At 41.2% G+C, this 13,387-nt stretch overlaps 1 protein-coding gene across 1 annotated transcript in view; it reads right to left on the minus strand.

Moving 5' to 3' along the window:
- The window catches only part of dock7 (dedicator of cytokinesis 7), a 46,873-nt gene that overhangs the window by 12,224 nt on the left and 21,262 nt on the right, over positions 1–13,387 (minus strand). The window contains 16 exon segments of the mRNA XM_034530180.1: positions 153–312; positions 803–985; positions 1,159–1,334; positions 1,951–2,120; positions 2,463–2,602; positions 3,051–3,218; positions 3,617–3,730; positions 4,044–4,184; positions 4,301–4,396; positions 6,116–6,205; positions 8,734–8,903; positions 9,565–9,729; positions 10,459–10,690; positions 11,410–11,496; positions 11,964–12,065; positions 12,316–12,454. Coding sequence (XP_034386071.1) covers positions 153–312; positions 803–985; positions 1,159–1,334; positions 1,951–2,120; positions 2,463–2,602; positions 3,051–3,218; positions 3,617–3,730; positions 4,044–4,184; positions 4,301–4,396; positions 6,116–6,205; positions 8,734–8,903; positions 9,565–9,729; positions 10,459–10,690; positions 11,410–11,496; positions 11,964–12,065; positions 12,316–12,454 — 2,333 coding nt within the window.

Below are 13,387 nucleotides of genomic sequence, written 5' to 3' on the forward strand. Positions count from 1 at the left end.
CATTGTGTGTTTGTCTTTAAGTGACACAACCGCCTCCTTGTTTCGTACTTATTGGTTTAGCCTTACTTTGTGAGTGTGTATGCATCTGTGTGTGCTTCCTAAACATGGTGATTTGCGAGTGCATGTGCACATGCTGAAATGTGTTTCCCTACCTAGCTGTCCGCGGCTGCGTCGCACCATCTCCTGTCTGGCACCGATGCTGCCCAGTATGGCCTCCTCCAGCTTGGCCTTCATGTCTTTGGACTTCTTAAAGGTCAGGCTGTTCATCCGTTCGAATGCCTTCTTCCCCTGCATGGTGAACACAACATGGGCCTTGTATCCATGAGGCAGAGGATGAGTGGACGGACAGAGAACACAGCGAGGAAGTTATTTGCACCACAGCACTCAGCAGGCAAAGCATGTTTGAGGCATAAAAGCAAATGTGCAAGCACAGAAAAGCAAACGGCAAGCGGGTAGCACAGCAGAAAGGGAAACACAGAAATAAATTGATGATTAAAGCATGGAGAGCAGCAAGTTGTCTGCTTTTACTATTTTATCACCACCTTCAGGCAGCAACAAATAGTAATGGCAGAAAAGCTTGTTCTAAATGCAGGAAGATAGTGCTAACTAATAATCCTTTAGAAAAGGTCCTTTTTAAAGTGAACATAACTGAAACCAGCCTAAAATACATCCTATATGTAAGATGTGAAAGTAAAAGAACATAGAATGATAGCCGAGCATACTTAACATAGCTAACGGCCCTCTGTGTGCCCCTGACAACCATATAGGGTGTATCAGTCTGTCTAGTCACTGTTGATGTTACCTTGTACTCAAAGCAGGAGACGCAGAGGTAGAGGAGATCTAGCAGGCGGTTGAGCTGGGACACCGACAGGTCTGTGAACCACTTCTGTAACACCAGCTCATCAGCGTTCTTCAACACCCACAGCAGACAGATAAGCAGACTACGACTTGACTCGGCCGAGAAGCTCCCGTGCTGCCGACTCGCCTGGAGAGATGGACGAGCAGGAATCAATGAGGAGCAAAGGACATGGAGGAACAAAGCGAAACGATTACAACTAGCATGATGAGAAATGACGGCCTTGTGTTTCTTTCAGATTGTGTAACAATGACCAGTCGCAGGACTGTTCCATTAATTAATTGCAGATTATTGTGGCAAACCTGCGAGTTCAGCAAGAAGCTGCTTGGTCGGGACATTGGAGTGGGGGTGGAGGTGCCTGCTATCGCCATAGCGACAGTCTGGCTGATCAGGCTGTTACCCTCTCCTTCTGCCTCCTCTCCACTGCCGCCCATCGCTGCTCCCTGGGGACCTGGCCGACCCCACTGGTTATGGGACTCTAGTGACATAAAAACAAGAGATAAAAAAGTTTACAAATGAATTGGAGCATTACAGTTTGTCCTGAAGTTCTTGTGAAAATGTTATGTGGATGTAATAAATACAAAAAGCGTGGGGTTCATGAACATTGATGGGGGGAAAATTATTTCAATAATGTAATCATTTAAATACAACCTCCAGGTCTAGGGTAGGCAAGTTCACGAGTGGGTTAAAGGAGAGCAAAATAAATGCAACAGAGATGAACTAAGGTTGGAGATCAGGCACATTATTGTGCAACATCCTTTGCAGGTCAAAATGATAACCTTTTGAGTTCCAAAGGATGTGCTATTGCAGGTCACAATGTAACTTTGCCATCACATTTGTTTGAATAGCTAAGGTTATTTGGCATTTCGTCACATTATGTCTCAAGAGAGAGAACCTCGAGCCCCAATGCTGCATGCTTCATTCACAGCTGCTCTGGGATCTGATAGGAGCGCTGCTCCCAGGCCGGTAGGAAGCAAACAGTTGGATATAACATCAGACATTTAAAAGTTGCGAGTGAAACAAGATAAAGATACCAAACTAAATACTGAACAACAAACGTTTACTGTAGATTTAACGTAGCTCCTAATCTTTACCTGTGAAGTCATGGAGCTGTGTTAGTGTTTCCATGACGATGCCAATGAGAGGCAGGTAAAGCATGGCGACTCGGGCCTTGACCTCAGGATCGGCGTAGCGTGGGTCAGAGTCATGGCTGGACAGCAGGTTATGAACGACACTCACCACTTTCTTATGGAGGCTAAACATTCTACAGTCAAACAGAAGGAGAAAAGAACAAGGATGTATGGTATTTTCAATTTAAAATGTGAAAAGCACAATGGGTGAGAGAACAAGAGAGCCACATTAAACTTAACCTTAACTCACTCTCTTGAATGCATGTCAGCATGCAAACAGGCTTATCTCTCACCAACAGATACATAGGCAATAACCTGAAAATATCACTTTCCTTCCTTTTCAATATTTGACAGTTAAATGGGAAGATACACACACCCATTAATAAATGAGCCTTCAACTCGCACTCGCTCAGACATTAACTTTTTCTTGGTAAAACGATCTTCAGAAGTGTAGTGCATCCAAAAAGCAAACTAACCCTTCATTGTCTGGGTCCAGTATCACCGACAGTTCAGACAGTACCAGTCCGGCCAGATAATGTTGCTCTCTGAAGGGGACAGACAGCTCAAACATGTTGGCTATCTTTTGGTCCTGGACATGTGTGGAGAACCCAGAGCTCTGTGGGAGAACACAGAACATCCACACTAGACCATTAATATGTGACATGATTACTTTTTAAATGAAGGAAACATGTCTTGGTGTTAAGATCGGACTAGACAATCAAATGTTTTTATATTGGACAGGCTTAGAATTGTTAAAGTTCCCAGTATGTCAAAGCTACGATTCCCAATTTTGTTTAATGTGGTTTTCCCCAATAAATAGTAATACAAAACTCTGAAAAGGAGCTAGAAGCCCATCGTCTATTTCTTCTTTACTGAGAAATTCTGGATCGAGCCTCGCCCCACCCACCACTGTTGATGGTTCAGTTGTTAAGAAATTGCAGCTAGTATAGCAGTACCCATGGCACAGGAAATCTCTACACAATTTGTTTTAAGGACTGTATCACTGGGTGCATGCCAATTGGCGTGCAGGTATTATAATTCCCCAACATCACTTTATGTCTGACCTGTGAAGTTGCTGAAGACACGGAGGGGGAAGGTGATGCAGGTGGGGTCAGCAGACTGCATGGCAGGTTGAGGGTGACGTAGTGTTCGTGGCTGCATACAATTCTCAAGAAATCAAGCCTCAAAGACTCCAGGGTTGGGTTCTGCAGAGCATAAATCTTTGTGGACACCTGGAGAGAGGAAACCGTACAAATGAATTACATTTTGTTTACAGAATACTACATATACGTACATACATGCACATACTACAAATACAAAATTGTGTGTGTGAAAAGAACTGAAAAATTGAAATATCATCTCAATTTAGATCTTAATATATTCCTAGTGCTGTGAGGAAACCGGATATGCTCAGTATATACATCTGAAACTGAATAACACAAAAGGTATGCTTCACAGCACCAGAATATAAATAAACAGGACAATATCTGGCACCTGACAATCTGTTTTTTGTTATTTAGCCATCCAGGTATACTTTTCTCTTCACTTGTAATTATTCTTCTTTATAAAAAAAAAAGACAGTAATAAAATAACTTTATGTGATAATTGTAAATGTAAATAAGCCATTTACCTGTTTCCAGTATGCCCTGATGAGGGTGAAGACAAAGCCTCGGTCCATGACTGACAGCAAGTCGTTGAGAAAGAAAGCCAGACTAGTGTTTAGTCTCTCCACCAACTCAAGGTCCTGATTGGATAAGAAACACGTCTTAAAAGGTTTCCAGAGTTGGCGGTTTGAACATGATTTATGCTTTTCTACTGTGAAAAGTCATTGAAACAAACAGATCAAAAAGATCCCTTGTGGTGGCAAAGTTATTATAAACACATTATGAAAGCCAGAAGCATACATAACGTGTAAACAAAGTTGTCAAATACAGTAGAATCTGTTTTAAAATGTCTTTTAAGGGATTCATCTGTATGTCTATTCCCCCGAGTCTCTATACCCCCATGACATTCCAACCGCGTGCTGATGGGTAACAGTTCACCTGGCGTTTACTCACTTTCTGGAAGCGAGACACAATGTCGCCAGAGATGGTGCTGACCAGCGCTGTAATGTCATCCATGAAGCGTTCTGGGAAACGGTTCTTCCTGGGTGACTCTAAGCGGTCAGTGAAGTAGAGGTGGTGGATAATGCTTTTAACCTGTGGTAAAGGGCAATCAGTATTGACATGTGAAAAGTACTACACTGTGCACTATACGAGACATATCCATCCATCCGAGTCCGAGCTGTTTTAGGTGTACAAGTGTGGTTTCCTACCATGAGTTCAAAGAAAAACCAGGCCTGCTGTAGAGCTCCCTCCCTGACGCTCCCACTGCTCACCACCCACTGGAGGGCCAGTTCTTCATGGAAGAGCTGAGGAGAACAGGACAGTAGAAAACAGAGACAAATAAGTGGCGATGGAGAGAAAGAGGCAACAAAGCCAGACAGAGAGGATGTGAGACCCTGAACACTGAACATTGAGGGACACACTGACAATTACACTTGATTAAAAGGAAAGAAAAACCTTCATATATATATATATTACAGTAAGGGTTACCAACTCAAAACATAAAGATTCATTAAAAGTATGAAATAAATAAAAAGCATATCATTTACAGTCGTGTGCAACAACTTTCATTTTTGTGAAACGATGAAAGATGCACTCTTGTCACCATGCAAATTAATGTATTTCATGATGTAATTTACGGATAATCTAACTATTAAGTAAAGAATCTGTCTGCCTGTCTGTCGGTACGTTCTTTGTACATCTCGAGAACTGCTCATCGGATCTACTTCACACTCGACAGGTGTCTCAATTTTTGTCACAATTTGGTGCAATTTACATGTACAACTATTAACTATTAATATTAAAACTATTAATACCGCACAGGAAGTCCGGCCTTCAAATTCTTACTTCAAGTGAAGAGTGAAAGAGAGGCATTATCAGCACAATGTACTTAAATGAACTTAACTCGGTTGAAGGGGGCGCTTCCCATTAAAATATGATGGTGGTACAATTAGAGTACAATGTTTCTCTCAAAAGTAGAATAACACAGTAAGTAGTAAATAGTTTAGTTCCATACTTATCAAGTGCTTTGGGGGCCTCTTGTAAGTTATTTTAGGTTAAAATTAGTTAGAATCATAACATAACATGTTTCTTATCTAAACATATCTATCTAAACAGCATAATATATATTTTCTAGTGAATCAGAGTGCATTTCACCAGTGTTATACGACCTGGGTGTGTGACGCAACTACTGAATGTCTGGCAGCTGAATTACTGATGACCGAAGAAAGCCCAGTGTTGAGTGTGAAGTTGAAATATGAGCAATCCTTGAGAAAGAGGTTTTTTTGCATGGGAGAAGAATTTATTCTTCATTTCTTTTAGGAAATATGCATGAGTAACTTGCATTTATTTAGGTGTGTGCTTTTATGCAAAACCAACAGCTAACACAGTCTGGCTAACACACCAAGTCGTGTGCAGTCTGGCAAGTCTTCCTTAATCATGTTGACAAAGCATAAAGATTAGGAAGCAACAGGCGCCGATTCATTTCCACATTTTTAATCTAATGAACATTATCTCTATTTGTATCCTTATCCTTTACTAGAAACATTATCTCTATGTCTTTAAAGTAGTCAGTATTGCTCCGCATAAATAACCTGAAATCTTTTTTCAGTGATACTTCGTCTTTAATATCAGAAACCTTTGCAGCAGATTGTATCCCGATAGCTTCCTAACTAACAACATTTTTGTACTTCTGGCCCAATATGTAGGGTTGTTGTTAACTGATTGGAAGGCAAACTGCGTTGGCCTCTCTTATACGAAAACAGAACCCATATGCACCCAATGACCCATTGAATTGTGCACAATGAAAGGAGACTTCCCAGACTAAGTTAGCCAGACTACAACCAACATTCATGTCACATGAAAAACGTATTGATACATTCAGAACAAGAGGCATTCAACAGACTTCACAACCACCAAATACAACATCAACCAATCCAGAGGCACACATCCACAGACAAGACGGGTGAGGAGGCGAATACAGAGGTGGGCGGGGTTGGCTCCTCCCCCAGGGCCAGTGGCTCTACCTTTTTTGTGGGCAACCGTCCTGTTAAAGTTTGCAAGAAACTGGCGCTCTCAGTGTGCGAAGACATGCGATTGCCACTGCGCTCCATGGCCTATGGGTGGAATGAATGGAACGGTGACAACAAGGTTAGTGCAGGAGCAACAGGAGCGCGGGGTCGCACCTTTTCAGCACGCGGGGAAGATGTGTCTACTGAGTCACACGCATCCACGCACACTACACACTCTTGTCACACATGAAGACAAAAACAATAAGACACAGGACAGGGTCACAACACTGAAAAGAGTTGTACCCGTAATATAAAACAGTCAGATACATTGGTTGTTTGAGTGCCTAAAAAGGAGGGGTGCAAAATGGCTGCATAAAGGGCCACAATATCAAGTGAAGACAGCTGTAACATCAAGGAAAAGAAAACCATTTTAGTTTTCTCTTCATTGATGTTGCAGCCGTTGCTGAATGATGTGCCATTCTGCATCGATCCAGGTGAATACAATACTTCAAAGAAGGAAAATGGCTAAAGGGTGAATTACAATATTAAAAAGGTATATTCTTTGGTAGGTAGACTAACACAATGTTCCATCACAGGTTACATGCTGATAGTGTACGTGCTCTGTCAATGTTGCTGCAATTCATTTAATGTTGCAATCTAGCTTTGATTTTATTATATCACTAAATTATTAAATAATGGATTATGTCAGGACAACTTAAAAGGACATAACATCACATGACGATGGAAAGTGAAGCTTACAAACTCATGTAGACAGACACACTCACAGATATGCCATGCTCCAGCGACAACATGAATGCTATGTAGGGCAAGTAGAAAGTCATGCAGTGGTGTTTATTAGTGAGAGTGAGAGTGGAGACTGTGAAGTTAAAGCAGAGGGAGTGAATAACTGTGTTAAAAGCAAAAAGGAGAAGAGGAAATAACAGAGGAAATATAATTAATAAAAAATAGTCCTCTGCAGAAGATTATTTTTAACAGTACTCTTTTTCTCTACAACTCCAAATATACACACATGAAAAGATCACAGTGCGTCTTGATTTAGCGTTTAGCAACAATGGACTACTTTGTCCAAGAAATTACTGCTTGAACAACTCTAAATCAAAATAATTCAGTGCCAATTTAGCTATCTGTCTTTCATGCAAGTACTGAGAAAAAGGGAGGTGTTAGATATGATAAGTGAAGAGGGATGACACCTGAGACTCGAGCATGAGAGATAGAGGGTCATGGAGGCGGCTGTGACTCCCATGTATGGGATCATGGGAGAGTCGTGATTTTAAGTTTACCGGAATACTGCAATACTCTGAAGTTTTGGTCTTTTATGTCTTAGTAGTACACTAGTCACTTTGTTTATGGTTTAGAAATATTTTTTTTAGAGATAGACGGTTGGCAATCATAGTTGAGTGACTTCAAACCTACGGAAGTAGCTTCACGATGTGACCATGACGACACAACAATAATATGGATGGCACACCTCTCACCTCAGTAACTCTGACAAAGTACAAAAATAAACCAAAACTCTGAATATCACAGTATTCCTTCAAGGTGAATAAGGCAAGTTGTTTTTTGTAGTGAGGCAAAGTGGAGGACGGGTCATTCATAAAACCACCTGCATGGTTTCTGGAGCAGACCCAGGGCTGGATCCCCAGGGGGCACTCTTACAGCCCATGGTGTGCACCCACGAGTTGGAGCGGTCTAAGCCCTAGGCGTGCCAAGGTCAAAGGACACAAGGCAGGCGGGAAGCAAGGGAATAAGCAAGCAGCACGGGGGAAGGAGGGGGGAAGGAATAACGACAGGTTAAAGAGGTTCAGAAGATAGGACTGCTGGTAGATGCCAAGGGCCCAAAACCGGTTAGCTGTCAGTAAATTTAAAATCCAAATCATCACCACAGATGAGCAAAGCACCACAGGTTGTCTCTCTCCCTTTCTTTCTCCGTGTAATAAATAACTTCCCCTCCCTCAGAGGCAAGAAAAGAAAGGTTTAGTTAAGTATTAGCAGCAAAGGGAACATTCATCAAACAAGGGGCTGCATTCACTCACTGCTCTGGTACCTTTGGGTTGAAAAAAACCAACACATTTAACGAGGGCAATCAGAGATTAAAACAAGGCAAGATAAAACAGTCAAGAGTGAAGATATTGTTAACGACAATTGACACAATGTGCTATTTTATCTTCCTTACAGCATCTGCTTTCTGTAAACTAAACGTCTTTTATGACTTTCAAAACCTGCATAGACTGAGCACTGTCTTTGTGTGTGTGTGTGTGTGTGTGTGTGTGTGTGTGTCAGATGGCTGTTACAGCGGTTAGAGAGATAAGATGTCCAATCTTATGTTTACGCATTGGTTATACAGTTTACATGTGATAAAATAGTCAGTGTCAGTGTGTGCACATGGTAGGCCTCTGCCTTGATGTGGTCTAAGAACTATAGAGTAGAGGTCAGTACAATCACTTAACATGCACGTGTCTAAAATACATGACCCATCAATGAGGGCTGCTGGACTACTTCATATTTAACCCTGATATCTGACATCTGCATGCAGTGTGGGTGAACCAAATATGGCAAAAAACATTAATAACTTATGCGTATGCATAACCAAAGACATTATTTGGTGACCTTACCTTGCTGCCAATGATGGAGCGAACCTCATCATCAGGAGAGGTGGGCGTACCAGAGATGTCAGGGTTACTGTTGCTAAGGCTACGGGAGCGGTTAAGGTTGAGGCTGGCTGGTCGAACAGCTGAGCGAGCCATTGTAGCATAGTGAACTGAACCTCCCAACCCTCCCGGGCCTAGACCAACACACAGAGGAAGGACAATGAAACAATTGGGATGTGATGGGGGGGAAACTACTTCCACCAATTCATTGTGGTTCCACTGACATGATGATTGCATGTTAACTCTGCTGTCATTGCGCCTCATTTGAATTTGTACCAACCCTTATCCAAAGCTAAGCACAACCCTTCATCTTGCATGAGGTGAACACAAAGGTCATAAGAGTATTCATTCACAAGTGGTCATAGTTCCATGAAGCAACCAAAGAGTCTTGGCAGTGGGTGGTTAGTTAGTTATTACAGGACTGATTGCAGGAAATAATCTATACAGCTCAAATGCTCCACCAAAGTGGAATATTAATTACGTTATTTTAAATTTAGAGGGGAGAATAATTGCGCACAGATTAAGATGTACAGTGGTGGGCTATATCTACCTGTTACAGATGAGTTGGGGTCTGTGTTGGGCAGGCAGAAGACAAAATGGATGTGGGAGGAAAAAAAAAAAAAAGATAAAAAGAAATAGAGGGAGAAAAATTATGGCAGGTAGGGTTGATGTAATAAGAAACCCAGTGAAGGTGAGTTGGAGGTTGGATGAAGTTAACTTAAAAAGGAGAAATAGAAAAACCGGTATAGAATGAAGAAAAATGTGAGTTGATTAACTTTATTGACAGTAAAATACCTTGAGAGGGCTTATTGGGGTCAGTGCTGGGCAAGCGGAAGACATAGTGGATGTAAGAGGACAGCAGGCCGTTACGGCCGTGCATGTCCTGGCTGGTGTCCAAGTACTTATGAAGCCGGTTCACTATGGAAGCCATGACCTCGAAGGATGCCTGGCCCAGATTCACTGAACACACAGAAGCAAAGTGCAAAAATGCAGAGATGGATAAATACACGGCTACGTATAAAGTTACAGTATGTGTGTATGTGTGTGTGTGTGTGTGTGTGTATGTGTGTGTTTGTTTATGTGTGTGTGTGTGTACACAGCATAACACACAGGACATATTTGCATAAATATTTAGACCCTTTTAATGTCTCCAAAATATTGTCAAATACATATAACACATACACAATGAATATAATATAATCAAATACTCCTGGAATGTAATGATCTAGATGGCTGTCTCGGAGTCCTTTAAAATATAAAAGTTTCTTTTTTGTAAACATGACCTTTGCATGTATTCATTTTCTGTGTGAAACATAATGCTCTTTTATACATAACTTTAAGTTAATCATAAGAAGCATGTGCTGGGAATACAGTGAGAACTGTACAAGTGAATATGCTGAACTATGATTTTGTAGCAATTCTTTCTTTGTATTTTTCCTTTATATTTATTCCTATTAATTCAATTGAAGACAATTTCCTCACAGTACTTAAATACATTTAATTTTAACCATCCAAAGCAGTCATATGTATACTGTATGTCACACAGAATACTTGTCTATAAAACATACACATTAAATTCATCAGCATTACCAATTCCGACTACTTTGCAGATTTACCATCAGCCCTAAGTTGGTCTCAGATCACTGTGCGATCACTGGCTTTGTAGTGAAGTGAAAAGAAATGTCATACCTATCTGCCCAGCAATTAGTGGCGGCCGCACTACAAGCAACACCAACTTGTCGAGAAGAGGGTGAAGGAATCGAACCACTGGCTCCAGCTGGGAGGAGTTGAGCGCTGCAATGCTGGACTTGAGCTCGGCCTCCAGGTTGTTCTCCATGATGCGTATGTCTCCTATCCTGACTGGGAAAATGTGCTCGTCCAGGGCGTGAACCAAGGCAAAGAATTTATCCAGGTACTGGTCCTGGAAAGGGAGACGGGAAAATTGGTTGGCAAAGAAAATGCAACGCAATGCTGGAAAGGGAATATAGAAAGACAGAGAGATTGCAAGAGAATAGAAGAAAGAGAGATAGATGAATGAACAAAGATAAAAAAATATATAACAGTGTTAAAGGTAGAGAGATAGGTGGAGGAGAAAATGGGGGAAGGAAGTTGACAAACAAAAGTAAGCTTGGTTCTACTCATCTGTAATTTGGCTCACCAGAGTGAACCGCAAACCTGGCATTACTACAAGAACACTGTAGAATCCAGCAAGTCTAATCTGTGCCAGGAGCTTTGATTTATGAGCACATTAGTCTGAGTTAGGCTCCTAGGGACCACAGTCAAGCCCCCCACACCCCAGCCGACACAGAGATGGAGTAGACCTCAGTAAATTACTGCCGAGGCGAGCTTCAACCCACAAATGAACTGGTGCTGTGGAGGAATTACTGGTTAAATGTGAAAACACTGTGTTTGTTCCTCTTCACCGATTCTAAATGATAACCTGTGAGATGCTTAACTAATTCAACGGCAACTGTTGTTGTTACAATAAAATTGCTCTTCTTCATTTCTTAAAAGCAGATGTCTTTCCTCTGCTCATAAGCATGATATCAACAGGGAAGATGGGAAGAGTAAAGAGGATGAGACGTGTTGGAGGTTAATCCTCAAATACCCCCAAAACACGGTTTTATATAGCACTGTTACCTGCGTGTGGATGGTTGAAACAGACACAACTTCCACATTAAATACTCCCCGATGGTTGTCCACCCACTTCATCCCAGGGAGAGGAACCTAAGGTACAGGAATATCTGAGTAAATACGTGCTGCATTGGCAAAATTAACATTTTACAAGAAATACAAATGTATGATCTCAGAAGGCTGAGATTGTCCTTAAATCAAAGAGGTTTAAAGCCAAAGCCTTTCCATCTTACCCAAAAGTTAAACAAAGAGGTTATTAAGTGTTGACAATGTTTGTCATATTACAAATAGAACTCCGAGGCATCCTGAGATCATCCTGCAGTCATATGACTCTGAACCTCGGCCGTCTGCATGACACCACTTCTTTACCATGCATTAGAACATTACGGAGCATCCTGGAAAGCAACAACTGCACACTTGGAAAACAATATTATGACTGCCCCTTTCATATACATCTTTATCAAATTCAGAATTTTTTTTTCATTCTTTTATATATTTCTTCATACTGTAAACACACTCGCACTCTTTAAAAAAAAAAAAAAAAAAAAACTGTATCTTACATCTGGTGAGAGAACAGAGTAGGATTGTGGTGGTTTTTCCAGAGACACGGGGAGACAGAAATGACCAGTCCGCAGACGTCCATTCTGCAGCATGGGGATCCACTACAAAGAGGGGAAGAACAAATAAATCGAAAGAGAACGCAGAGGACAAAAAACGCAAAGGAAAATATTATTTCTTAATTAATATATATATATATATATATATATATATATATATATATATATATAAATAAATAAATAAAGACAAGTAGAGCATGTGTGCTTGTGAATCGCGTCTTGAAACACATTTTCTTTCTTTGGCTTTTGACTCTCTCTGAGAGTTGCTCTGCTTAACTCTCTGGCTGTCACATACCGTGTATCCCACAGGGGTCTCCAGGGGTGTGTTCTGCTTCTGCTGGCAGCTGACGTGGTAAAAAGTGAAGAGGATGTGGTGGTGGTCCGACAGGGAGGCAGGCAGCTTGATCTTGATCTCATCATGGAAATCAGGGGACCTGTTGACAGCAGTTAGTAACAACGACATAAAGCTACTCAACAACAATATTACAAGCTGCTTTATAATCAATAAGTTGATCTATTAGGAAAGATAGCCACTCATAATAGATGTGTTTCTGAACGACACAGACAGGTTTTCATCTCATTGGCATTCCACTTAAACCTTAGGTTGTTCTGCTATACCAGTTCAATTGTTCCCCCGTAAAAACTAAATGTGTTCGCATCAAGGAACGAGGGTGCAACTGCTTTTCCCTACCGATTGCTTGCTCTGTGGTTAATGCCTCCTCGGTACTGGTGTGCACTGAGCAGAACATGTTTTTGACAAGTCAGTCATAAATATCTACAGGGTTCTACTATTGCTTGACAGAGGACCGATAGACTTGCACTCAGTACATTTTCATCAATGCGTGTACAACTATGAAAATCAATTGAAAGCTCTATATACTATATTTTTAGCTGAGCCTCCTTATAAGGTGTGAATCTGTGTCTCGAGACAAGTCGAGTGATATATGAAAAGAAAGAAATTACATAAGACATCAAAACTGAATTATTTTTAGACCCCCATGAGGAAACATTGTCTTTCAGGCCAGTGCCAAGGAACAAACAACCCCCAACTACAGCAGGCCAATCAAAAAGCCCACAAGCATTGCCTTAAGAAGATTATCAAAACTGCTTAGAGAAAAGTCACAGAGGGGCCCTCATTTCTCATGGAAACAAACTATTTGACTACGGACAAGAAACAGAAAAATACAGCACTAGGAGCCACTTTTATCACAGAGAAAAAGATAACGGCTTGTTGGCTAAGCACATTGCATCAAAGCCAGAAGTAGATACCAGCACAAAGGTGGAAGCTTTCCAGATTGCAAAACATTACTCATAATGGAGAGTCGTTTTCTTTCTTCGTAAGCTCAATTTCCTTCGTGTGTTCCTTT

Source organism: Cyclopterus lumpus, chromosome 4 (genome assembly GCF_009769545.1).
Source record: "Cyclopterus lumpus isolate fCycLum1 chromosome 4, fCycLum1.pri, whole genome shotgun sequence".
In the NCBI taxonomy this organism is placed as follows: domain Eukaryota; kingdom Metazoa; phylum Chordata; class Actinopteri; order Perciformes; family Cyclopteridae; genus Cyclopterus; species Cyclopterus lumpus.